Source organism: Danio aesculapii, chromosome 21, assembly GCF_903798145.1.
Source record: "Danio aesculapii chromosome 21, fDanAes4.1, whole genome shotgun sequence".
NCBI lineage: Eukaryota > Metazoa > Chordata > Actinopteri > Cypriniformes > Danionidae > Danio > Danio aesculapii.
The window spans coordinates 1,481,644-1,505,643 of NC_079455.1; the positions used below are offsets into that span (position 1 = coordinate 1,481,644).

Sequence of the window (24,000 nt, forward strand, 5' to 3'; positions counted from 1 at the left end):
TAGATGTTTGTCCTCACCTCAGTCACACTTTCTGCTTGGACAAAAAACAGAATAGGTATAAGAACAGAAATAACTATTATATGAAAGAAATATTAGATAAACGTTGAAAATATTAATTCATAGATATGTAAAGACAACAGTTCAAAACATCAAACTTTCTGTGTTGCATCATTGACACCATATAATTGTCATTGTTGTGTCTCGAGGAATACTATCGTCTGTTTGGGGCTCGTAATTTAAGTAAATAAAAAGCCAAATGTAAAGTTGTTAATTTCAAATTTATGCAATGCAATTTTTGGATATTTTATTTGATTATATTTGACGTTTTTGTTGCCAACTTTACATCTGGTACATTTTGGTTTATTGCAGTTTGAATGGATGAAAAATGGAAACAATTACTTATAGAATGTTTGAAATCCACACATGCTTTTCTACTTGAGCAAAGCAAATCGGGTGGCTGCACCCCATGGTTTTGGGCCTCGGGTTTGGATTACTGTCACTGGGGTTTGTGTGCTAGATTGGTGGCAGCTTGATAGCTGGAGCAGATTGGCGTTCCCTCAACTGCATGCGAGCAGATCCAGTTGTGTTCGCATGCAATGATCTCATGCCAGACCCGGAGGTTTGCTCTGGAGTGTTTTTCAGTCTGCTCTGAGGAGTTAGAGGTTGAATAGTGGGATGTTTCCAGGCAGAGTGAGAAAGAAACACACACAGTCCTGAATTCTGTTCAGTTAACTGATGTGTTAGTATACAAGGTAGGCAAATTAAGTTTATATTACACAGAGGAATCATAAAAAGTGTCTTGTGTTAAACAAGTCAACATTTGAAGTGGCTTAAAACCATTCATCAAAGTTGTCCAAAAACTATTCAACAACTCCCACAAACTTGATTTATCCACCTAAAATGTAGATGAGTGCTTTCTGTCAGATTGAAATTGCTGAGGTCTTATAACCATCCTAAGTTAGCATTCGGGGCAGCCGTGGTCTAATAGTTTGAGAGTTGGAATTGTGATTTAAAAGTTGCAGGTTTGAGTCCTGGCATCAGCAAGGATTATATGTGGTGGTAGCGAATAACCAACACTTTCACCACCCTAAATACCAGTCTGAGTCTGATCCCCCAACTACTGCTTCAATGACTGCCCACTGCTCCAGGAGTTTACTGCTGTGTAATGTGCACAAATTCCAAGTATGGGTCACCATACTTGAACAAGTCATGACTGTAAAATTAGCTCAATCCAACTAGCCCAAAACTAGCCCAAATGGCCAATCAAACTAGCCCAAATTGTCAATTAAATTAGCTCAAATGAGAAATTAAACTAGCCCAAATATCCAATGGAACTTTCCCAAAATTAGCCCAAATGGCCAATCAAACTATCCCAAAACTAGGTAATCAAAATAGTTCAAATGGTCAATCAGACTAGGCCAAATGTCCAATCAAATAGGCCAAAACTAGCCCACATGGACAATCAAACTACCCCAAAACTAGTCAAAATGTCTATTTGAACTACCCCAAAATGGCCAATCAGACTAGCCCAAAACTAGCTTAAATGGGCAATCAAACCAGCTTAATGGCGAATCAAACTAGCCCAAATGGCCAGTCAAACAAGCATAATGGACAATCAAACTAGCCCAAATGGCCAATTAAACTAGCCCAAACAGCCCATCAAACAAGTGCAACTGGACAATCAAACTAGCCCAAAACTAGCCCAGATGGCCAATCAAACTAGCCCAGATGGCAAATCAAATTAGCCCAAATGGCCATTTAAACTAGCTCAAACGGCCCATCAAACAAGTACAACTGGATAATCAAACTAGCCCAAAACTAGCCCAGATGGCCAATCAAATTAGCCCAAATGGCCAATCGAATTAGCCCAAATGGCACATCAAACTAGTGCAAATGGACAATCAAACTAGCCTAAAACAAGCCCACATGGCCAATCAAATTAGCCCAAATGGCCAATCAAATTAGCTCACTTGGCCAATCAAACTAGCCCACATGGCCAATCAAACTAGCCCACATGGCCAATCAAAATAGCCCAAATGGCCTATCAAATTGGCCCAAAACTCTGTGAGGCCTATGCAGTGACTAGTTAGACCGGTGCTTCACTAAACTCCATGGCATTTTTTGCTACGGACCTCGCCATCAATATCACCAAACAAACAGGCTGCTCTTTTGGCATCTCAGTCGGTTGACAGTCAGGTACGGTTTCATTTGTGTTTCCAAATGAGCCAAAACATGAAGTCTACAGGAAGTTCAACCCTGTTCTCGAAGCCTTCAAAGATCTGATGGTGATCTCTCTTGGCAGAGAATGTATCTCTAGCTTGACCTTAAACCCGTCACGTTCTCTGTAAGTTCCCAGCAGGTTCTTCATCCATTTTTCTGCACAACACCACTACTGAAGCATGGCGTCCACCCACTCCTTGTAGTTCACCAGGGGCAAAAGAGGTTGTTTTGGGCTGTTTGGTTCTGCTATAAAGACCAGGCGCTGTCTTTGTAATCAGTCCCCCAGTCAAGAAGGTTGCTGGTTTCCTGCCAGTAGGTCATCTCATGGCGTCAAAACAGTTAAAATCAGCCCTACCACTGGGATGTTCAGGGGATTCAGGCCAAGCCCCCTTAGCGGGTGTCATACCACAACATTGTGTGCTCACTTTTTTCTAGTAGCCCTGAAAAGGCTGTCTTGCTATGTTTCATGTTTTAGAAGGCAGCATTTCAAATGTGGATATCCATTCAGACCACAATCAACACCACTGCTGAAATGAAATGTGAAGCTCTGTTTTTAAAACGAGAAGTAAAGTCTATTTTGGCTAAATGGACCATAAAACGTTACCCTTCATTCATCAGTTGTTATTGGGTAGTCTTTTTGCACTACGGTGTATCAGGTCAGCTCATGATGCAGTGAGCTCCCATTAAAATGACTGTCTCAGATACATGTATAACACTGATCCCAAGGCATGTTGATTTTTTTTTTCTTTAGCTGGAGAACTGAGAATGCAATTACAAAGATGTCTTTCTATGTCATTGGTGTCTCTATATACAGTATACAATTCCTTTGACCTTAGTGTGTCCCTAGAATTGCTGTAATTAAACACAACACTGTCAGGCTGGAGGTATTTCCAAATGGTGTCAGGATATCTGTCCTCACCCATAGAACCAGAGTCACATACTTAATAGAAATAATTTGGAATGCTAAGAGAGTGTGCTCCACATGACCAGTATCACAAAAAAATATCACTGTAACCTTCATGGCTCAACATTCATGGTGTTTTTCTCCATATTTATTTGTTTGTTTGTTTTATTACCAACTTTTTTTTGCAGAATTCCATCTTTTTTTTTTTAAATCAATGACTATTCAAATACCAGAGAGTCAATTAATTCCACTGTGCCACTGTTTTCAGCATATTTTTTTGCTTTAGCCTGCATTCTAACTGTTTGTGCATGCATACGCAATTATAAAGCACATGTACGCATGCAAAGGGAATCAATTTTCCCAATGGAAAATGCTTGCTTAATATGTTGGGTTTGTCGTTCTGCCATTATGTTTGATTATTAGCAACATCATCAAACTCTAAGACAGTGCTTGCTTTGCCCTGCACTAAAAGAACACTTGGATAAATGATTGTGTTTTTGAGGAATTTAATACAAGGACTTTCAGCAACAGCACCACAGTAAGCTGCAAGCGTTTTAGGGAGAAGGTGAAAAGAGGTTCTTTTATTTACATTTTACCCCTACAGAAAAATCCATCTTAAACCAGCCTAGGCTGGTTGGCTGGTTTTAGCTGGTCGACCAGCCTGGTTTTAGAGGGGTTTTGGCCATTTCCAGGCTGGTTTCCAGCCATTTCCAGCCTGGTCTTAGCTGGTCATGCTGGGAGATGACCAGCTAAAACCAGCTTGACCAGCCTAGACAGGCTGGGAGCCCAGCCAAAACCAGCTATGTCCAGCTTAAACCAGGCTGGTCAAGCTGGTTTTAGCTGGATTTAGCTGGTCATTTTCCAGCCTGACCAGCTAAGACCAGGCTGGAAATGGCTGGAAACCAACCTGGAAATGGCCAAAACCCCTCTAAAACCAGGCTGGTCAACCAGTTTAAGCTGGATTTTTCAGCAGGGAACTTTAAGTCATTTACATGTGTTCAAGTAGGCACTACTATTACTACTACTAATAATAATATCAATTATAAAATTGTAATTAAGCAGTTATGGTCACTAAAAAGCATAGTGAGCTATTGGCATTTAACCACCTCATGTCAGCTGAAGTAAGTCATCATGTTCCAGTTATCAACTTTGATCTGATGAGTGCTGTAATACACATCAGCATCTATGTAAAGCAGGGTGGAAATGGGCAGATTTGATGGAGCTAGAGAGAGGTGACTGGAGAGCAGCCAAAATGCTGGAGACAGCAGGACTCCGGCAGCAGAGGCGATGGAAAGCGTCCAGCTCCACCACACATCGCTCTCGGTGTGCCAATGTGACTTCGCTCATTAATCAAAAAAAACATACCACTTGATTTCTGACTGCCCACCGCTGGGCGCACAATTTAGGCTCTGTACTTTCAGAGGTCACTGGGGATTCCCTCTGTGAGACCTCTGTGGAGAAGAGAAAACGCGCACGGAGGGAGACTGTCTGATGGGCTTCTGTGCAACATTTCTGTAAATGTCATTAGGACACTAATGTACACTCATACACTGCAGTACTTAATGTGCTTTACTACATCAATGCTCAGGAGCCAGTATTTAACGTTAATGCTCTAAATCAAACATTATAAGGGGAACCAATCAGCTTCTTGATGACTAAAGACAGCAATCTGTGGGTGCACCGCAGGGTTGTCAGGTTTTCACAACAAAACCAACACAATGGCCAGTCAAAACAGTCCCAAATGTCTAATCAAACTAGCACAAAATGGCCAAACAGACTAGCCCAAACGGCCAAACAAACGAGCCTAAATGGCCAGTTAAACTATGCCAAAACTAGCCCAAATGACCAATCAAACTAGCCCAAATGGACACTCAAACTAGCCCAAATGGACAATCAAACTACCCCAAATTTAGCCCACATGGCTAATCACACTAACCCAAATGGCTTATCAAATTAGCACAAGGAACCATCAAACTTGCCCAAATGGACAATCAAACTAGCCCAAATAGACAAATTAGCCCAAAACTAGCCCAACTGAACAATCAAACAAGCCCAAATGGCCAATCAAACTAGCCCAAATTTCCACTCAAACTATCTCAAATAAGCAAGCAAACTAGCCCAATTATCCAATACGACTAGACCAATTGAACAATCAAACTAGCCCAAAACTAGCCCACGACCAATCAAATTAGCCCAAATGTCCAAATAAGTTAGCCTAAATGGCCAATCAAACAAGCGTAAATGGACAAATGAACAATCAAACTAGCCCGAATTTCCAATCCAACTAGGCCAAGACTAGCACACGTCCAGTCAAACTAGCCTAAAACTAGCCCAAATGGACAACCAAACTAGTACAATTATTCAATGCAACTAGCCCAAATGTCCAATCAAACTAGCCCAAAACTAGCCTAAATGTCCAGTCAAACTAGCCCAAATGAACAATCAAACTAGCCCAAATTTCCAATCAAACTAGTCCAAAACTAGCCTAAATGTCCAGTCAAGCTAGCATAAATGAACAATCAAACTAGCCCAAATTTTCAATCAAACTAGTCCAAAACTAGCACACATCCAGTCAAACTAGCCTAAAACGAGCCCAAATAGGCAATCAAACTAGCTAAACTATCCAATCCAACTAGCCTAAATGTCCAATCAAACTAGCCCAAAACTAGCCTAAATGTCTAGTCTAACTAGCCCAAATCTAGCCAAAATGATCAGTAAACTAAGCCAAAATTAGCCCAAGTAGGCAACAAAACAAGTCCAATTGTTCAATCAAACTAAGACAAATGGCCAATCAAACTAGCCCAAAACTAGCCCAAATGCCCAAACCTGCCCAAAACTAGCCCACATGGCCAAATTAACATTGCCAATTATATAAAAACTCAAAATACACAGTAACACTTTATTTTGATGGTCCTATATAGTATTAGTAGACTGTCTGCTTAATATCTGTTGATAAAGACATTCAACAGACATTTAACTGACTATAAGAAACTTTGCAAGTACATGTCAACTTACACTAACCCTAACCTTACAGTACTTATAATCTAATGGGAATTAGTTGCAATGTAACTTAAATCCAACAAACGGACCATCAAAATATAGTGTGACCAAATATACCACTCCTATTCCTTAAATACATATTTCACATCACTGTATATATTATACACATTTTATATTTCGATAATCCCTGTTTCCCTCTCTAGTATTTCTAAACTCTATTGCAGATGCTAAAATTTGTGATTTTTTTCACTTGTCAAAGAGAGTTTCACTTGTTCAAATCAAGGGTTATCACCTAAACACGCGCAAATAAATGAAAAATAATAATAAACTGTTAATCTTATTGGTCTTATATATTGGACTCATTTAAATTCCACAGCAAGCTGTATTTTATAGTATAGAAAATTGCCAGTAAGACACTGTAGCTTTCTTGAGTCTGATGTGCAGAGCTGTTTTTTTTTTTTTTAAGAGGAAGGGGCTACCAAATCCCACTCTGTCTTCATGTTCCAGTTGAAAGTACGTCAAACATCAAATAAAAATGCACATTTCAAAGCACTTCTGGGGGACTTTAAGATTGACAGCATAGCTGGCAGGGTGTCTCTCATGTGACTGTCATGTGCCATCCAGTTAAAAACGTAATGGGGTTACAGAACAATACCAAATAAACATTTCAAATATTCCTAATCAAATTGTAATCCACCGTCTTTCTTCACTAGTATACTGTACACACACGTTTTTCTGGTTATTATTTAGCAGCAATCCTGGAGGGTCCTGCTAATCTGTTACCATAGAAACAAAAACAGCTGCACACAGATTCTGTCCTCACTCCCTCCCTACTCTTTTTATCATCCTAACACAGCTTTTAATCATTGGTGGAATATAAATTTGGTAGATTAACATAATTAAACGCAACCACATAAATATAATTAATATAATATGTCAAAGCTTGAAAGGCGCTGTATGTAGGCTTTGACTAATCGAAGATATAAAAACACTATAATATGTTTGCAGATATTTCAGAAACATGCTAAGTGAACATATCTGAAAAACAATGCTGAAGTCAGATATTCTCTTTTAGGAAAGTGCGCTACGTGTTGGGATGTCTTTGTTTTGGTCTCTATAACCTGCCCACTGCCAGTTTAGCCAATTCCATTTCATTGTATTTGGTAAAAAACAGCATATTTAATTTCAGTCTTGAAGGCTGTCTCAATTTGTGTGGAAACAGCCAAAACTGAAACCTCTTGAGAACAGTAGCAGCCTCTGAAATGATATGCAGATTCACAGTTATAAAGATTCACAAGGTTGTTTTCAATTAGCAAATATTACAAATATTACAAACATAAACATTAGATGAGTGGTTTAAAGTGTAAGGCTCAATCGTCCAATAGTATCTGGATGCAGACTTTATGATGCAAGCTGAGATTGCATCACTCAGCGATGCAATGTCAAACACAGTGCACTCAATGGAGCGAGTGACGTCACTGTGACGGGTGGGGTTAGGTGAGCGCATTAAAAAGCATTGGATGCAGCTCAGATTGCACTGCACTAGGTCTGCATCCAGGGCATACTCAATCCTGTTTGTGAGAGCAAAAGCTAATAGCTAATTAAAACGAGCCCAAACAGCCAACCGTGTTTGCCCAAAACTAGCCTGAATGTCTAATCAAATTTTCCAAAATGTCCAATCAAACTAGCCCAAATGGCCAATCATACTAGTCTAAACCTAGCCCAAATGGGCAATCAAACTAGTCCACAAACTAGCACAAATGGCAAAACTATCTATCCCAAATAACCAATTAAATTAGCCCAAATTGCTAATCAAATGAGCCCAAATGGTCAATCAGGTTAGCCCAAAACTAGCCCAAATTTCCAATCAAACTTGTCTCAAACTAAAATATCCCAAATATCCAGTCAAACTAGACCAAATGGCCAATCATACTAGTCTAAAACTAGCCTAAATGGCTAAGCCCAAATGGGCAATCAAACTAGTCCACAAATTAGCCCAAATTGCTAATCAAATGAGCCCAAATGGCCAATTATACTAGCTCAAAATTTGCCCAGATGGCTAATTAAACTTGACCAAATGGCTGATCAAACTAACTCAAAACTATCCCAAATGGCCAATCAAATTAGCCCAAATTGCTAATTAAATTAGCCCAAATGGCCAATCAAATCAGCCCAAAACTAGCCCAAATGTCCAGTCAAATTAGCCAAAATGATCAATCGAATTTGCCTCAAGCTAGCCCAAATGTCCAATCAAACTAGCCCAAATAGGAATTCAAACTAGTCCAGAAATTAGCCCAAATGACAAATTAAATTAGCCCAATTGGCCAATGAAACCACTATAAATAGGAATTTAAACTAGCCCAAAAACTACCCCAAATGACCAATTATACTAGCCCAAAACTAGCCCAAATGATCAATTAAACTAGCCCAAATGGCTAATCACACTCGATCTGGCAACATGCATGCGTGTCGAGTCGTCACAGGAGGAGCTGGTTGGAAAAAACTCCAATATTAAGAATTTGGACAGCAATACCTATTTCAACCACTATGTCAATCCTACACACTGCAAGTTTAACCCACAAAAAATAATAAAAGACACTTGCTAGTCTAGCACCAAGGGAAAAACACAGACTTGGCAACCCTGACGCACCATCACAGCAGCGGTCATGACTTCCTATTTATTTTCACCCCAGATCTATAACACATGAGTTATAGGGTTTTGTAAGTGGTCTCTGGAGAGTTCTGTTCTGCGATTTCAGACAGATTTTGCTATTGATAAACATTACAGTGGCGAGAAAAGACGAGTAATTTCACTGCTCCAAAAACACAATCTGTTATGGTTCTCAGAGGTGTGAGACGTGTGCGAGAAGTGTCGATATGAAAGCATGTGGACACAGAGGAAGGCAATGTAAATCATACCTCCAAGCCCGGGACGCAATCTGTTGTCATAACCGTCCAGCAAGCGGTCTAAGATCCGGGTGAAGATGGTGATGTTGTCTTTGCTGTCATCGGGAATGGGTTCTCTGTGGCCGGTTACAGCCCTGTGGCAGAAGAAAACACAGCACATAAGACTTTATTTTAGCTGTAATCACTCATTTAAGTTAGCGTATTCAAAACTCAATCACACTGAAATTTGTTCTTTAGTGACAAAATACATTCATCATGGTTTGTTGAAGTAAACTTCATATTTTGAGAAACAACAAGCAATAATTTTGCATTGTAAATGCTTTCAATTCTTAATTTAAATATAAAAATTGTATACAATATGCATGAATGTGTGATACTGATTTAAGTAATAATCTTGTTTGAAGTTTAAGACAGAATACATAATGTTGATCCTTCAGTTAAAGAAATGCTTCACCCAAAAAAATGAAAATTCTGCCATCATTTACTCACCTTCATTTGTCACAAAGCTAATTTGGGTTTCTTTTTTCTGTTGAACAAAAAATAAGTTATTTGGAAGAATGTTGAAAACCTGTAATTTAAACTAGCCCAACTAGCCAATCAAACTAGCCCAAAACATGCACAAATGGTCAATCAAACTACTCCAATTGGCCAATCAAACTAGCCCAAAACTGGCACAAGTGACCAATCAAACTAGTCCAAATTGGTCGATCAAACTAACCCAAATGACAAATTAAACTAGCCCAAACAGCCAATGAAACTAGCCCAAATGACCAATCAAACTACCCCAACTGTCTAATCAAACTAGCCCCAAATGGCCAATCAAAGAAACCAAAAAGGTCAATCAAACTTGCCTCAAATTAGCTCAAAAGTTTAATCAAACTACCCCAAATATCCAGTCAAACTAGTCCAAATTGGTCGATCAAACTAACCCAAATGACAAATTAAACTAGCCCAAACGGCCAATCAAACTAGCCCAAATGACCAATCAAACTACCCCAACTGTCCAATCAAACTAGCCCCAAATGGCCAAACTAACCAAAAAGGTCAATCAAACTTGCCTCAAATTAGCTCAAATGTTTAATCAAACTATCCCAAATATCCAGTCAAACTAGCCCAAATGGGCAATCAAACTGGCCCAATTGTCCAATCAGATTAGCCGAACTGTCCAATCAAAAAGCCCAAAACTAGCTTAAATGTCCAATCAAACAAATCTAAATGGGCAGTCAAAAGACCCAAAATTAACCTAAACGGGCAGTTAAACTAGCCCAAATGCCCAATCAAACTAACCCAAATGGCCAAAAAAACTAGCCTGAATGACCAATCAAACTAACCCAAATGGCCAAATAAGCTAGCCCAAATGGCTAATCAAACCAACCCAAATGGACAATCAAACTAGCCCAAATTGTCAGTCAAATTAGCAAATTGTCAATCAAACCAGCGCAAACTAGACCAACTATTCAATCAAATTAGCCCCAAACTAGCGTACATGTCCAATCAAACTAGCCCAAATGGGTACATATTTTCTTTCATCTTCTTAAATCATTTATTTCTCAAATTTAGATGGATATTTTTAATGCAGTGAGCAGTGTTTTATTTTTACATTTAATTTATTGCCAGTATTTTTTACACGAAGGCCTTTGTGAAAAGTATACACATACAATGATATAATATTGGAGTCATAATGTCTACTGTTACAGCAGGTTGTCGTCAGACTGTGGGCAGTTTCATGCATGTGGGCAAGTAGGAAAATGAGCTGAAGTGAGAAAACTGCGTAATAAACAACAACAAAAAAAGCAGACAGAGCAGAGCAGAGAACTAATGTAAGTCCAAGTGGATTAGTGAAACCTGTCACACAATTGAATACGGCTTTTGCAGAAATCCCAGCTCTGGGATTTGGCAGCTTTATATCCCCAAAAGTTGCAAATAGGGTCTTGAATATTCAGCCAACCCCCTGTTTCTTTAATTACCTGAAATATGCAGCATAATTATGCGTTTCTGGAGCTGTGATTCCCTGATGAACAATGTGGTGGCATGATGGAGGGCATGATGGACAGAAAGCTGATGAGATAATGAGTGCTCTCCTCAATCAAGGTCTGCGCTGGAAAACACCTTCAACCAATTACGTGCTGACCTTTAAAGAGTTTCCAACAACTCGCAAAACTACAGCCGTGTCAAAAAATAAATGAACAAAAAATTGTATTGCATAAACTATAAATGCACTCAACAACATTTTTTTTTTTTGCTGCAGGTTCAAAAAACATATTTAAAACGAGATGAAACTGCACAAATATAAAATCTAAAACAACTTGTATAATGATAATTTGGTTTGTTTCACTATCAAAAAAAAAAGTTTGCTGCTTGTTTAAATTACTTAAAATGGCCGATCAAACCAGCCCAAAACTTGCCTAACTGGCCAATCAAAATAGCAGAAAACTAGCATAAAAGTCTAATCAAACTAGTCCCAATTGTCAATTAAACTAGCCCAAATGGCCAATCAAACTAGCCCAAAACTAGCACAAACGGCCAATCAAACTACCCAAATGGCCAAACTACCCTAAACCAAGACTAACCAAATGACCAATCAAACTAGCCCAAATGGCCAATTAAACTAGCCCAAAACTAGCCCAAATGACCAATCAAATCAGCCAGAAATAGCCAATCAAACCAGCCCCAAAACTAACTCAACTGTGCAATCAAAATAGCCAAAAAATAGCATAAATGTCCAATCAAACTGTCACAAGTGAGCAACAAAACTAACCTAAATGGCCAATCAAACTAGCCCCAAACTAGCCCAAATGGTCAATCAAGCTAGCCCAAAACTAGCATAAATGTCCAATCAAACTATCCCAAGTGAGCAACAAAACTAACCCAAATGGAAAATCAAACTAGCCCCAAACTAACCCAAATGGCCAATTAAACTAGCCCAAAACTAGCACAATGGCCAATCAAACTATCCCAAACGGCCAATCAAACGAGCCTAAATGGCCAATCAAACGAGTCTAAATGGTCAATTAAAAAATTCCAAAACTAGCATAAATGCCCAATCAAATTATCCCAAAATTAACCCAACACTAACCCAAATGGCCAATCAAACTAGCCCAAATGGCCAATCAAACTAGCCTAAATGTCTAATCAAGCTAGCCCAAATGGCCAATCAAACTAGCCTAAATAGCCAGTCAAACTAGCCCAAATGGCCAATCAAGCTAGCCCAAATGATCAATCAAACTAGCCCAAATGGCCAGTCAAATTAGCCCAAATGGGCAACAAAATTAACCCAAAAACTAACCCAAATGGCCAATTAAACTAGTCTAGATGGCCAAACAAACTATCCCCAAACTATCCCAAATGGCCAACCAAGCTAACCCATATAGCCAATCAAACTAGCCTAAATGGCCAATTAAGTTATCCTAAATGGCCAATTAAACTAACCAAAAACTAGTTCAAATGACCAATGAAACTAGCCCAAATTACCTTTCAAACAAGCCCAAATGACCAAACTAACCAAAACCTAGCCCAACTGTTTAATCAAATTAGCTCCAACTATCTAATCAAAATAGCCCAAAACTAGCATAAATATCCAATCAAGTTTGGTCAAATAGGCAACGGAATAACCCAAAACTAACCCAAATAGCCAATTAAACTAACCTAAAGGGCCAATCAAACTAACACAAATGGCCAATTAAAGTACCCAAAACTAGCCCAAATGGCCAATCAAACTAGTCCAAAACTAGCCCAAATGGCCAATCAAACTAGTCCAAAACTAGCCCAAATGGCCAATCAAACTAGTTTAAAACTAGCCCAAATGGCCGATCAAACTAGTCCAAAACTAGCCCAAATGGATAATCAAACTAGTCTAAAACTAGCCCAAATGGCCAATCAAACTAGTCAAAAACTAGCCCAAATGGCCAATCAATCTAGTCTAAAACTAGCCCAAATGGCCAATCAAACTAGTCTAAAACTAGCCCACATGGATAATCAAACTAGTCTAAAACTAGCCCAAATGGCCAATCAAACCAGTCTAAAACTAGCCCAAATGGCCAATCAAACTAGTCTAAAACTAGCCCACATGGATAATCAAACTAGTCTAAAACTAGCCCAAATGGCCAATCAAACCAGTCTAAAACTAGCCCAAATGGCCAATCAAACTAGTCTAAAACTAGCCCAAATGGCCAATCAAACTAGTCCAAAACTAGCCCAAATGGCCAATCAAACTAGTCCAAAACTAGCCCAAATGGCCAATCAAACTAGTCTAAAACTAGCCCAAATGGCCAATCAAACTAGTCCAAAACTAGCCCAAATGGCCAATCAAACTAGTCTAAAACTAGCCCAAATGGCCAACCAAACTAGTCTAAAACTAGCCCAAATGCCCAATCAAACTAGTCCAAAACTAGCCCAAATGGCCAATCAAACTAGTCTAAAAGTAGCCCAAATGGTCAATCAAACTAGTCCAAAACTAGCCCAAATGGCCAATCAAACTAGTCTAAAACTAGCTCAAATGGTCAATTAAAGTACCCCAAAACTAGCCCAAATGGCCAATAAAGTACCCCAAAACTAGCACAAATGGCCAATAAAGTACCCCAAAACTAGCACAAATGGATTTTTGCTGCTTGTTTGAACTACTTATTCAAAACAAGATGAAACATCCCAATTCTTGAGATTCTTGAGTTAGCCTAATCGGTTTGTGTTGGGACAACATGAATGAATTGCATATGTTTTTTACAGTGTACACAAATGAACATCAAATTCAGTTTTCCAAAATCAAAACTCAAACTAACACCAAAACTTAAAAATAAATTCAAGCAGAGAAACTGAACAAATTTTAACGGCATACAATATTCAGTTTTATTAAATTATAATGGTCAATAATTCAAATGAACACAATTCAAATGCAGATTGCTTTGTCATATTTTATAGTATGGAGCTTAAAATATGACAAAACAATCTGAGTTGGAATTGTGTTTTAATTACTGACATTTGTAATTTAATAATCCCAAATTTCAGATGTTCGACAGATTGTTTTGTCACATGTTAAGCTCCATACAAATGCAGAATCGGTGGCGTTTGCTTTTGAATGTGCTTTTGAGCTGAAAGGAGTAAATTTCCTCATCTCCGAGGAGGTTAAAGAGGGTGGAATGAATGAATGATTTTCCTCTTTGCACCTTCGAGAAACACTCACAAGAGCCCATTAAAGAGATCAGCACGCTGAAACATGAGCACGATTCGTTTTAGCGTTGCAGAAAATAACAGAGGCAAAAAAAAAACAAGGCTTTCTGTAGTTGCCGAGTGTGTTTAAGAGAGTGTTTGTGCGCTGTATTTCTCCATCAGGGCACTCTGCTGTGTTTTGCACTGAATCATCTCAAGAGGCTGTCGACTTTATTGTGGAGCTGAAAATGCAGCAGCTCGGAGCGGTAAACATGGCGGAAAAACTGCTTTCAGACATAGTGACGGCAGAGAGTCCTCTGACCTTCCATCATCTGCTCTGGGCCGCTGAAAAACCTGTCGCACATCAGAATCAGAATCAGAAAGAGCTTTATTGCCAGGTATGTTCACACATACGAGGAATTTGTTTTGGTGACAGAGCTTCTACAGTGCAACAGGATTACAGAGACAGAACAAAAACAAGATAATAAATATATATATAAAAAAAAAATAGAAGTATGTAGCGAGTGCAAATATACAGATTGACAAGTGTATGTACGTGTTTATTACTATATACAACGTTATATGTGCAGCTGTTATGTGCAAATTGGCATGTAAAGTGTGTTGTTAAATAAGTGTATATGTGTATAAAAGTGTATAGCAGCAGTGATGTTGGTTCCACAATTATTATCATCAAGTGTTCATGAGATGGATTGCCTGAGGGAAGAAACTGTTTCTGTGTCGGGCTGTTCTGGTGCACAGTGCTCTGTAGCGTCTACCAGAAGGTAAAAGTTCAAAGAGGCAGTGTGCTGGGTGTGAGGGGTCCAGAGTGATTTTGGCAGCCCTTCTGCTCGCTCTGGATAAGTACAGTTCTTGGGGAGTAGGAAGGGTTGTACCAGTGATTCGCTCGGCAGTCCGAACTATTCGACGTAGTCTTTGGAGATCGTATTTAGTAGCTGAGCTAAACCAGACAGTTATTGATGTGCAGATGACTGATTCAATGATGGAGGTGTAGAACTGTTTCAGCAGCTCCTTTGGGAGGTTGAACTTCCTCAACTGACGAAGAAAGTACAGCCTCTGTTGAGCTTTTTTGACAATGGAGTCAATGTGAGTGTCCCACTTCAGGTCCTGAGAGATGGTCGCACATCAGGCTGCGAGAAGACCAGGTCATTGATTGATGAACAGGGCTGTTTTTTGGGGGGATTTCTGTGCAAAAATGTGCAGATTTATGTGAAATTAAACTTTTATTTTTTGACATTTACAATGCAAATCCACCAAAGTAAGTCTCTCACATACAATAGATCTACTAAAAGACTAAATATTACCTTACAGGTCGTAGTGACTAATAAACGGGTGTCTTGGTTTTGTTTACATGGGTTCACAGGGATTCATTTACACAAGTAATTAAGTGATGGGTAGGCCCACACGGAATCTGCGTGCACAGAATTCCGTAAATTTTCCACAGATTTCCGTAAATTTTCCACAGATTTCCGTAAATTTTCCACAGATTTTCCACATATTTCCGAAAATTTTCCACAGATTTCTTCAGATTTTCCACAATTTCCGCAGATTTTCCACAGATTTCTGCAGATTTTCCACAGATTTCTGCAGATTTTCCACAGATTTTTGCAGATTTTCCACAGATTTCCGTAAATTTTCCAGATTTCCGTAAATTTTCCACAGATTTCTGCAGATTTCCGCAGATTTTCCACAGATTTCCGCAGATTTTCCAGATTTCTGCAGATTTTCCACAGATTTTCGCAGATTTTCCACAGATTTCCGAAAATTTTCCACAGATTTCCGCAGATTTTCCACAGATTTCTGCAGATTTTCCACAGATTTCCGCAGATTTTCCACAGATTTCCGAAAATTTTCCACAGATTTCCACAGATTTTCCACAGATTTCTGCAGATTTTCCACAGATTACCGCAGATTTTCCACAGATTTCTGCAGATTTTCCACAGATTTCCGCAGATTTTCCACAGATTTCCGCAGATTTTCCACAGATTTCTGCAGATTTTCCACAGATTTTCGCAGATTTTCCACAGATTTCTGCAGATTTTCCACAGATTTCCGCAGATTTTCCACAGATTTCTGCAGATTTTCAACAGATTTTCGTAGATTTTCCACAGATTTCCGTAAATTTTCCAGATTTCCGTAAATTTTCCACAGATTTCTGCAGATTTTCGCTGATTTTCCACAGATTTCCGAAAATTTTCCACAGATTTCCGCAGATTTTCCACAGATTTCTGCAGATTTTCCACAGATTTCTGCAGATTTTCCACAGATTTTCCACAGATTTCCGCAGATTTTCCACAGATTTCTGCAGATTTTTCACAGATTTTCGCAGATTTTCCACAGATTTCTGCAGATTTTCCACAGATTTCCGCAGATTTTCCACAGATTTCTGCAGATTTTCCACAGATTTCCGCAGATTTTCCACAGATTTCCGCAGATTTTCCACAGATTTCCGCAGATTTTCCACAGATTTCTGCATATTTTCCACAGATTTCCGCAGATTTTTAGCCCATGTTTGATTCTGTTTATTAGTGTGTAAATCTAAATGTATTCAGTTTTTTTAAATTAATACAGTATTACTCTTGACTAATATGAAAATGTTCATCTGATTTATGTACAGTGCAGTTTGTACAGTAATATTTTCTGTCTTTTATTAGATATATTATATGAGAGACTTGCTTTGTTTACTAAATAAAGTGAATCTAACTGGATTTGCTTTTTAAACATTGAATAAAAGTTAAAACTATATTTTTTATTTCACATATTAAGGTTTTAGTTATGATACTCCCAAAATAATTCCACAGAAATCCACAGATTTTTACCAAAATTCTCCGCAGAAATAGCAAAAACGTCCGCAGATTTCATCTAGCCCTAGTGATGGGCTAAAAAGTCTGCGTATTTCTGTGGCTGCAGAATCTGTGTGGGCCTACTGATGTGGCTTTCTCTGTACGTCTCCTGCAGCTCAGGTAAAAACGGCGTACTATATGTCATACGGCCGGTGAGGGATAAAGCAGGCCTGTCGGTGCTGTGACATTCTCAAAGCTGATCATCTCCCATGTGTGCTGTAGATAAGAAGGTCCTGATGATTTATTTGTGTCCAGAAAGCCGTCACGATTGATACTACCCTTTTACTTTATTCCTTCTGTTTTATTTTTTCTGGCCTCCATTTTAACAGTTATATGCGCAATATTTACCATATTTGTATCAAAAAATTCCACAAAAAGCACTAGTAATGTGTTATATATTTAGCTGACTTATGTTCTTACATTCTCCCAAATGTTATGAAAAAAACAAACAGAATTTAACTGGTGTTCGTAGTGTGTGTGTTTATGCTAATGACGTATCACACACTGGATATCTGGTATATAACATGGAAACAACAGTGATTCTTTAATATGTTGTGTGTTTTATTAGTCTACACAGAGCAACGTTATAACAGAAGTCTAAAATGTAATTAGCCTGATAAAACAGCCCTGCTTCTTCTCCAATTGATCACGAGCTGAAGAACTGGAAAGCGGCAGACTCTGGCATAATAAAAGCTCCACTGCTTTCCACTGCGTCTCTCGATTCAATTATTCTTTATTTCTATAGGGATTTTTGCAATGTAACGCAGCTTAACTTGTACATGTTTGTTGTATTGATTTTATTTGTTGATTTTTTAAATAATTATTATTTTTTAATTATGTAAAGTCTAACCAGGGATGAGGGCTGCAAATAATCTTCATGCTATATGCCCTATGTACACGGCATTAGATGTTTTTGGCATCCCTGTTGAATAAACAAACAAATAAATAAACATATTACTACAAATAACCAGGTTGAGAGGATATATAGCATTGTGTATCATCTGCATAGCAGTAGAAACTAACTGTTTTGTAATCACATTGCTTAGTGGTAGCATGTTAAATGTAAAAAGTAAAGGACCAAGGACTGAGCCTTGTGGTACCCCAGTGTACTTCTGATCAATATGATGCCTCTTTATTAACTGACACAAATTAATAACTATTAATAACGTTACTTTAAAACTTTATACATCCATGATTTCTGCGGTGAGTCCTGTAGGATGATGAAGACTACAATTCCCATGATTCCACACTTAGTCGCAGAGTAATCTGAATAAAGGCTGATTTATACTTCTGCATCAAGTGCGAATGTATACTCCGGCGCAGCCTTCCTGGTCGCATAGCCCTTGCCGTGGTTGACTTCGAAGCTGATGCGCATCTCTCGAAACGTGTAACTACACATCGCAATGACACGTAGCACAAGCTCTGTGATTGGTCGGCTTGGTAGCTGTACCAAGTGGTGCTGAAAGCCACGAGTCCGTTGGAGCGAGTGTTGACAAGGAGCTCTAAATGGAAATTTTAGTTTTGTTTACCTTGTGATTTAAAGTTCGCCAGTTCCTGCCTCTGAATCAGGGAGTTTTAGCAACTTGTACATTAGGCAGCGTTCAGAAAAAACAAAACGTCCGTGAAGGAACTCGACACAGGGGAACATAAAACCCTCACTGCCAGCTAGAGTTTCAGAAGTGTTATTGCAGAGCAACACAAACAGCATTCAGAACTATTAATGCACGGCTGTGCGCAATGCATGCGGTGCTGGTCATGCCAATCACTCAACACAGAAGTATAAACCAGCCTTAAGCTTTTGTTTGTTGCGAATACACGCCCACTAGTGGTGAAAAATACACCTTGCACCTATAAAATACATATTAGCAGTAAAAACGTATTGAATTTAACAACAATTGTTGTTAAAATTTAACAAGATTTCAATTGTTGTTTTAGTTATTCATTCATTTTCTTTTCGGCTTATTCCCTTTATAAATCTGGGGTCACCACAGCGGAATGAACCGCCAACTTATCCAGCATAGCTTCTCTCATATAACACAGTAAAATGCTGCAGAAGTGACTCAGATGGCAGAGGCTGAAAACACCATGAGCATCACATACACAGTAGTGCTGCTCAATATATCACATCTGCAAAAGTCACGTGGCATAAACACCCCTTCAAGTAAAGTCAAAACTGCAGTCCTGATGACATTCCAGAGCACTGTTTGTATATAAAAACCACGTCCTATTCTGTCTCTGAGTATCCTCTCATTGATATTAATAAGCGGTGGACGCTGCTGCCTCTTTGACGGGAACACGGCTGCTGTATTCAGCCATTCAAAGCATAAGCGAAGGAACAATGGAAACTATCTATGAGCGTTCAGTCTGTTGTCTGCGTTCAGAAAAGATAAAATATACAGGCGTCTGAGAGAAACCAATCAGATGAACAATAACAGCATGATTGACTGAGCTGACGGGGTGAGCACTGTGGATTTTCTTTGAGTGACGTTTCTGCACAATGCATTTCTATACAGCTGAAGTCAACATTATTAGCCTTATTTTCACATTATTTTCCCAAATGATGTGTAACAGAGCAAGCAATTTTTCACAGTATTTCCTATAATATTTTTTCTTCTGGAGAAAGTCTTATTTATTTACTTTACTTATTTATTTCGGCTAGAATGAAAGCAGTTATATATATATATATATATATATATATATATATATATATATATATATATATATATATATATATATATATATATATATATATATATATATATATATATATATATATATATATATATAAACATTTTAAGGTCAATATTATTAGCCCCCTTAAGCAATATCTGTTTATGATTGTCTGCAGGACAAACCGCTGTAACAAAATGACTTGCCAAATTACCCTAACTTTAATCTAATTAACATTAACAGTTACATTTAGCAGATACTTTTGTCCAAAGCGACTTACAATTGAGGATGCATTCAGTAATTCAACAAGAGGCAACACACACAAGTGGTACATATAAAGTAACTAGTAACTTTGCTCGGAGAATTTAGTGCTAGAGTAAGAGTGCTAGAGTCAACCCAGGCTCATTATTGATATGTACCCCTGTATACATTTCTGGAGAATGCCAAATACGTTCCAGGAGATATGTGTTTTTGCAGTTTTTGTGTTCGCCAATCCACCAGAGGCCACTGTGTCACATTAAGTTGAATACTAGTATCTCTAGAAAAAATATTATAGTTTATATTAAACTAGCTAATAGAAATGAGTTATTAAAACTATTGTGTTTAAAAATGTGTTGATTTTTTTATTTAATTTTTTTCTGTTAATCTGAAATTGGGGAAAATATAATTTACAGAAGGGGTCATAATTCAGGACGGCTGATAATTCTGACTTCAACTGTTTATTGAGCCGAACTGAATAAACGATCAGATGTTGTCCTTGTGAAGAAAGGCCATGGAGTAAACTCAAAGCACAGGTTTATTAGTGCGATTCATGAGTCTACCATCCTCTGCGTTTGTTTCCCAGCCTCTCCTGTGGGTTTACGTAAGCCAGCGAAGGCAAATCTTTAGAGGTAATTTACAGCCCATTAAAACCAGCAGAAGAGTGAGTGCAGGGTAAAGGAGAAAGTGAAGTACGGAGCGATTGCCAGGGGGGAAAAGACAGGTGGTGAAAGATGATACCAGGTTTCTTGGCCCACGCATCTCTACAATACAGTCTGAAGAAAAAAAACTTTGAGTTTTTCTCCAAAAGCTTCCCAGGGCCTTCATTATCGACCTCAAACAAACACTTTACACTGTACACGTTTCCAGCTGCGCTTTCCAGGTAGTGGATTGAAAATCACATCTACAGTCAGAATTATTAGCCCCCTGTATACTTTTTTACCCGATATTACCTGTATTTTTTTTAAGGAGAGATTTGTGCAACCCATTTCTAAACATAATAGTTTTAATAACTCATTTCTAATCTCATTTCTTTGTCATGATGACAGTAAATAATATTAGACTAGATATTCTTCAAGACACTAGTATTCAGCTTAAAGTGACATTTAAAGGCTTAACTAGGGTAATTAGGGTAAAGTTAGGGTAATTAGGCAAGTCATTGTATAACAGTGGTTTGTTCAGGAGACAATCCAAAACTAATATTGCTTAAGGGGCTAATAATATTGAGCTTAAATGCTTTAAAAATAAATTAATTAAAAACTGCTTTCATTCTAGCCAAAATAAAACAAATTGGAAACTCCAGAAGAAAAAATATTATAGAAAATACTGTGAAAATGTATTGGTTCTGTAAAAATATCAATTGGGAAATGAACAGAAGGGCTAATCAGCTTCACTTCAACTATACTTTGATGCTTCTTTATTATCAAATATCAATTATAAAAAATAATCTAAATTTGCTTTTAAGTAAATGTAGGTGTTTTTCTTTTTAACCATATTGATGTATTGTCGCCATTGTGGTTACCAGGGCTCTTCTAAGTAATTTGTGGGCTGTCTAGTGGTTTTAATTGGTTCCATTGTCCACTAGACAAAAGTGCAATAAAACAAGTGGACAAGACACTGAGGGGTAAAAAAAAAACCTTAAATGCATTTGTTAAAATTAATATTGGCCAAAGATTAATTGCGATTTAATAGCATCCAAAGTAAAAGTTTGTTTAGACACATTATATGTGTGTGAATTATATACACTCACCAGCCACTTTATTAGGTACACCTTACTAGTACCGGGTTGTCCCCCTTTTGCCTTCAGAACTGCCTTAATCCTTCGTGACAGATTCAACAAGGTACTGGAAATATTCCTCTGAGATTTTGCTCCATATTGACATGATAGCATCACGCTGTTGCTGCAGATTTGTCGGCTGCACATCCATGATGGGAATCTCCCGTTCCACCACATCCCAAAGGTGCTCTATTGGATTGAGATCTGGTGATTGCAGAGGCCATTTGAGTACAGTGAACTCATTGTCATGTTCAAGAAACCCGTCTGAGATGATTCACGCTTTATAACATGGTGTGTTATCCTGCTGGAAGTCGTAATCAGAAGAGTCCACTGTGGTCATAAAGGGATGGACATGGTCAGCAACAATACTCAGGTAGGCTGTGGCGTTGATGCTCAATTGGTACTAATGGGCCCAAAGTGTGCCGAGAAAATCTCCCCCACACCATTACACCACCACCAGCAGCCTGAACTGTTGATACAAGGCAGGATGGATCCATGCTCTCATGTTGCTGAGGCCAAATTCTGACCCGACCATCCGAATGTGACAGCAGAAATGGAGACTCATCAGACCAGGCAACATTTCTCCAATCTTCTATTGTCCAGTTTTGGTGAGCCTGTGTGAATTGTAGCCTCAGTTTCCTGTTCTTAGCTGACAGGAGCGGCACCCGGTGTGGTCTTCTGCTGCTGTAGCCCATCCGCCTCAAGGTTGGACGTATTGTGTGTTCAGAGATGCTGTTCTGCAGACCTCGGTTGTATCGAGTGCTTATTTGAGTTACTGTTGCCTTTCTATTAGCTGGAACCAGTCTGGCCATTCTCCTCTGACCTCTGGCATCAACAAGGCATTTGGGCCCACAGAACTGCCGCTCACTGGATATTTCCTCTGTGTCGGACCATTCTCTGTAAACCCTAGAGATGGTTGTGCGTGAAAATCCCAGTAGATCAGCAGTTTCTGAAATACTCAGACCATATATATATATATAGGAAACACTGTAAAAAAATCCTTGCTCTGTTAAACATAATTTGGAAAATATTTTAAATATAATTCACAGGAGGTTGAATAATTTTGACTTCAACTGTCTGTTTTTACCAGTATATATGCTTTGGCTTCTTGCCATTGGCCAAAAGAGAAAAGCATACTGTCAAGAAAAGAGAGAGATCAATCAGTATTTGTGCTTGATCTAAGGTGTAGTGATCAGATAAAGTGTACAGGGAACATGTATCATCTGTGTGTGTGCATCCAGACGTGACACACACACACATGTCCCCATCTGCGGCTCTGTGAGGTGTGTGAGTGGATGTGAATCTGTGTCTGTCAGACGGAGGATCACAGCAGCTGCTTCATCCCTCTTCATTACCAACACATCAGCCCTGAAAATCAAAAATTGACTTTTCCTGCACCCCATCCCAAAGATCTCCTATCATATCCTCTGTATCGGCATCCCAGGAGCTCTCTGTGTCTCTCTCTCTGTCTGTCTGTCTCTCATTCTCAATTCAATTCAATTCAATTCTTTAAATTTTCTTCAGCTTAGTCTCTATTTCAGAGGTCGCCACTGCAGAATGAACCACCAGATGAACCGCCACATGTTTTACGCAGCGGATGCCCTTCCAGGCACAACCAAGTACTGGGAAACACCCATACACACTCATTCACACACACACACTCATACACTACAGCCAATTTAGGTTCTCCAACTCATCTATAACGCATGAGTTTGGACTGTGGGGAAAACCGGAACACCCAGAGGAAACCCACGCAAACACGGGGAGAACATGCAAACTCCACACAGAAACGCCAACTGACCCAGCCAGGACTCGAACCAGTGACCTGAGGTGAAAACGCCACCCACTGCACCACCGTGCCGCCAAATATATATGCTTATATTATTATTAATATTAATATTTTTAATATGCAGTTTGAAGTGTGTTCGGTAGTTTGTTTTGCTAATTTTTTCTTCGTTATTTTTTTCTGTTTTAATCTGTTGGATCAATCATTTAAGTCAGTGATTCAATAATCCGTTGATAATCCGATTCAATAATCCGGATTCAATAATCCGACAGTCACTTTTTTTAGTTTTCTAAATGAATCATTAGATTTAAACTAGCACCGAGTGTAAAATGTGATTGTGTTATTCGTATATTGTATATTTCTATTAATCCACGACAGGCCTAAACCCAACCCAGACTCATTACCGATACATACCCAGAGGTCTGTTCTTCTTAGCTCGCTTAAATGATCTAAGATGATTCGTCAGATCCTGGAT

At 38.7% G+C, this 24,000-nt stretch overlaps 1 protein-coding gene across 1 annotated transcript in view; it reads right to left on the reverse strand.

Annotated features, from left to right (window-relative positions):
* The window catches only part of gabra3 (gamma-aminobutyric acid type A receptor subunit alpha3), a 301,027-nt gene that overhangs the window by 177,447 nt on the left and 99,580 nt on the right, over positions 1-24,000 (reverse strand). The window contains exons 3-4 of the mRNA XM_056446783.1: positions 9,044-9,165; positions 1-31 (exon numbers count right to left, since the gene is read on the reverse strand). The exon at positions 1-31 is cut by the window's left edge and continues 37 nt beyond it. Of these exons, the coding sequence (XP_056302758.1) occupies positions 1-31; positions 9,044-9,165 (153 nt within the window). The remainder of the gene's footprint in view (positions 32-9,043; positions 9,166-24,000) is intronic.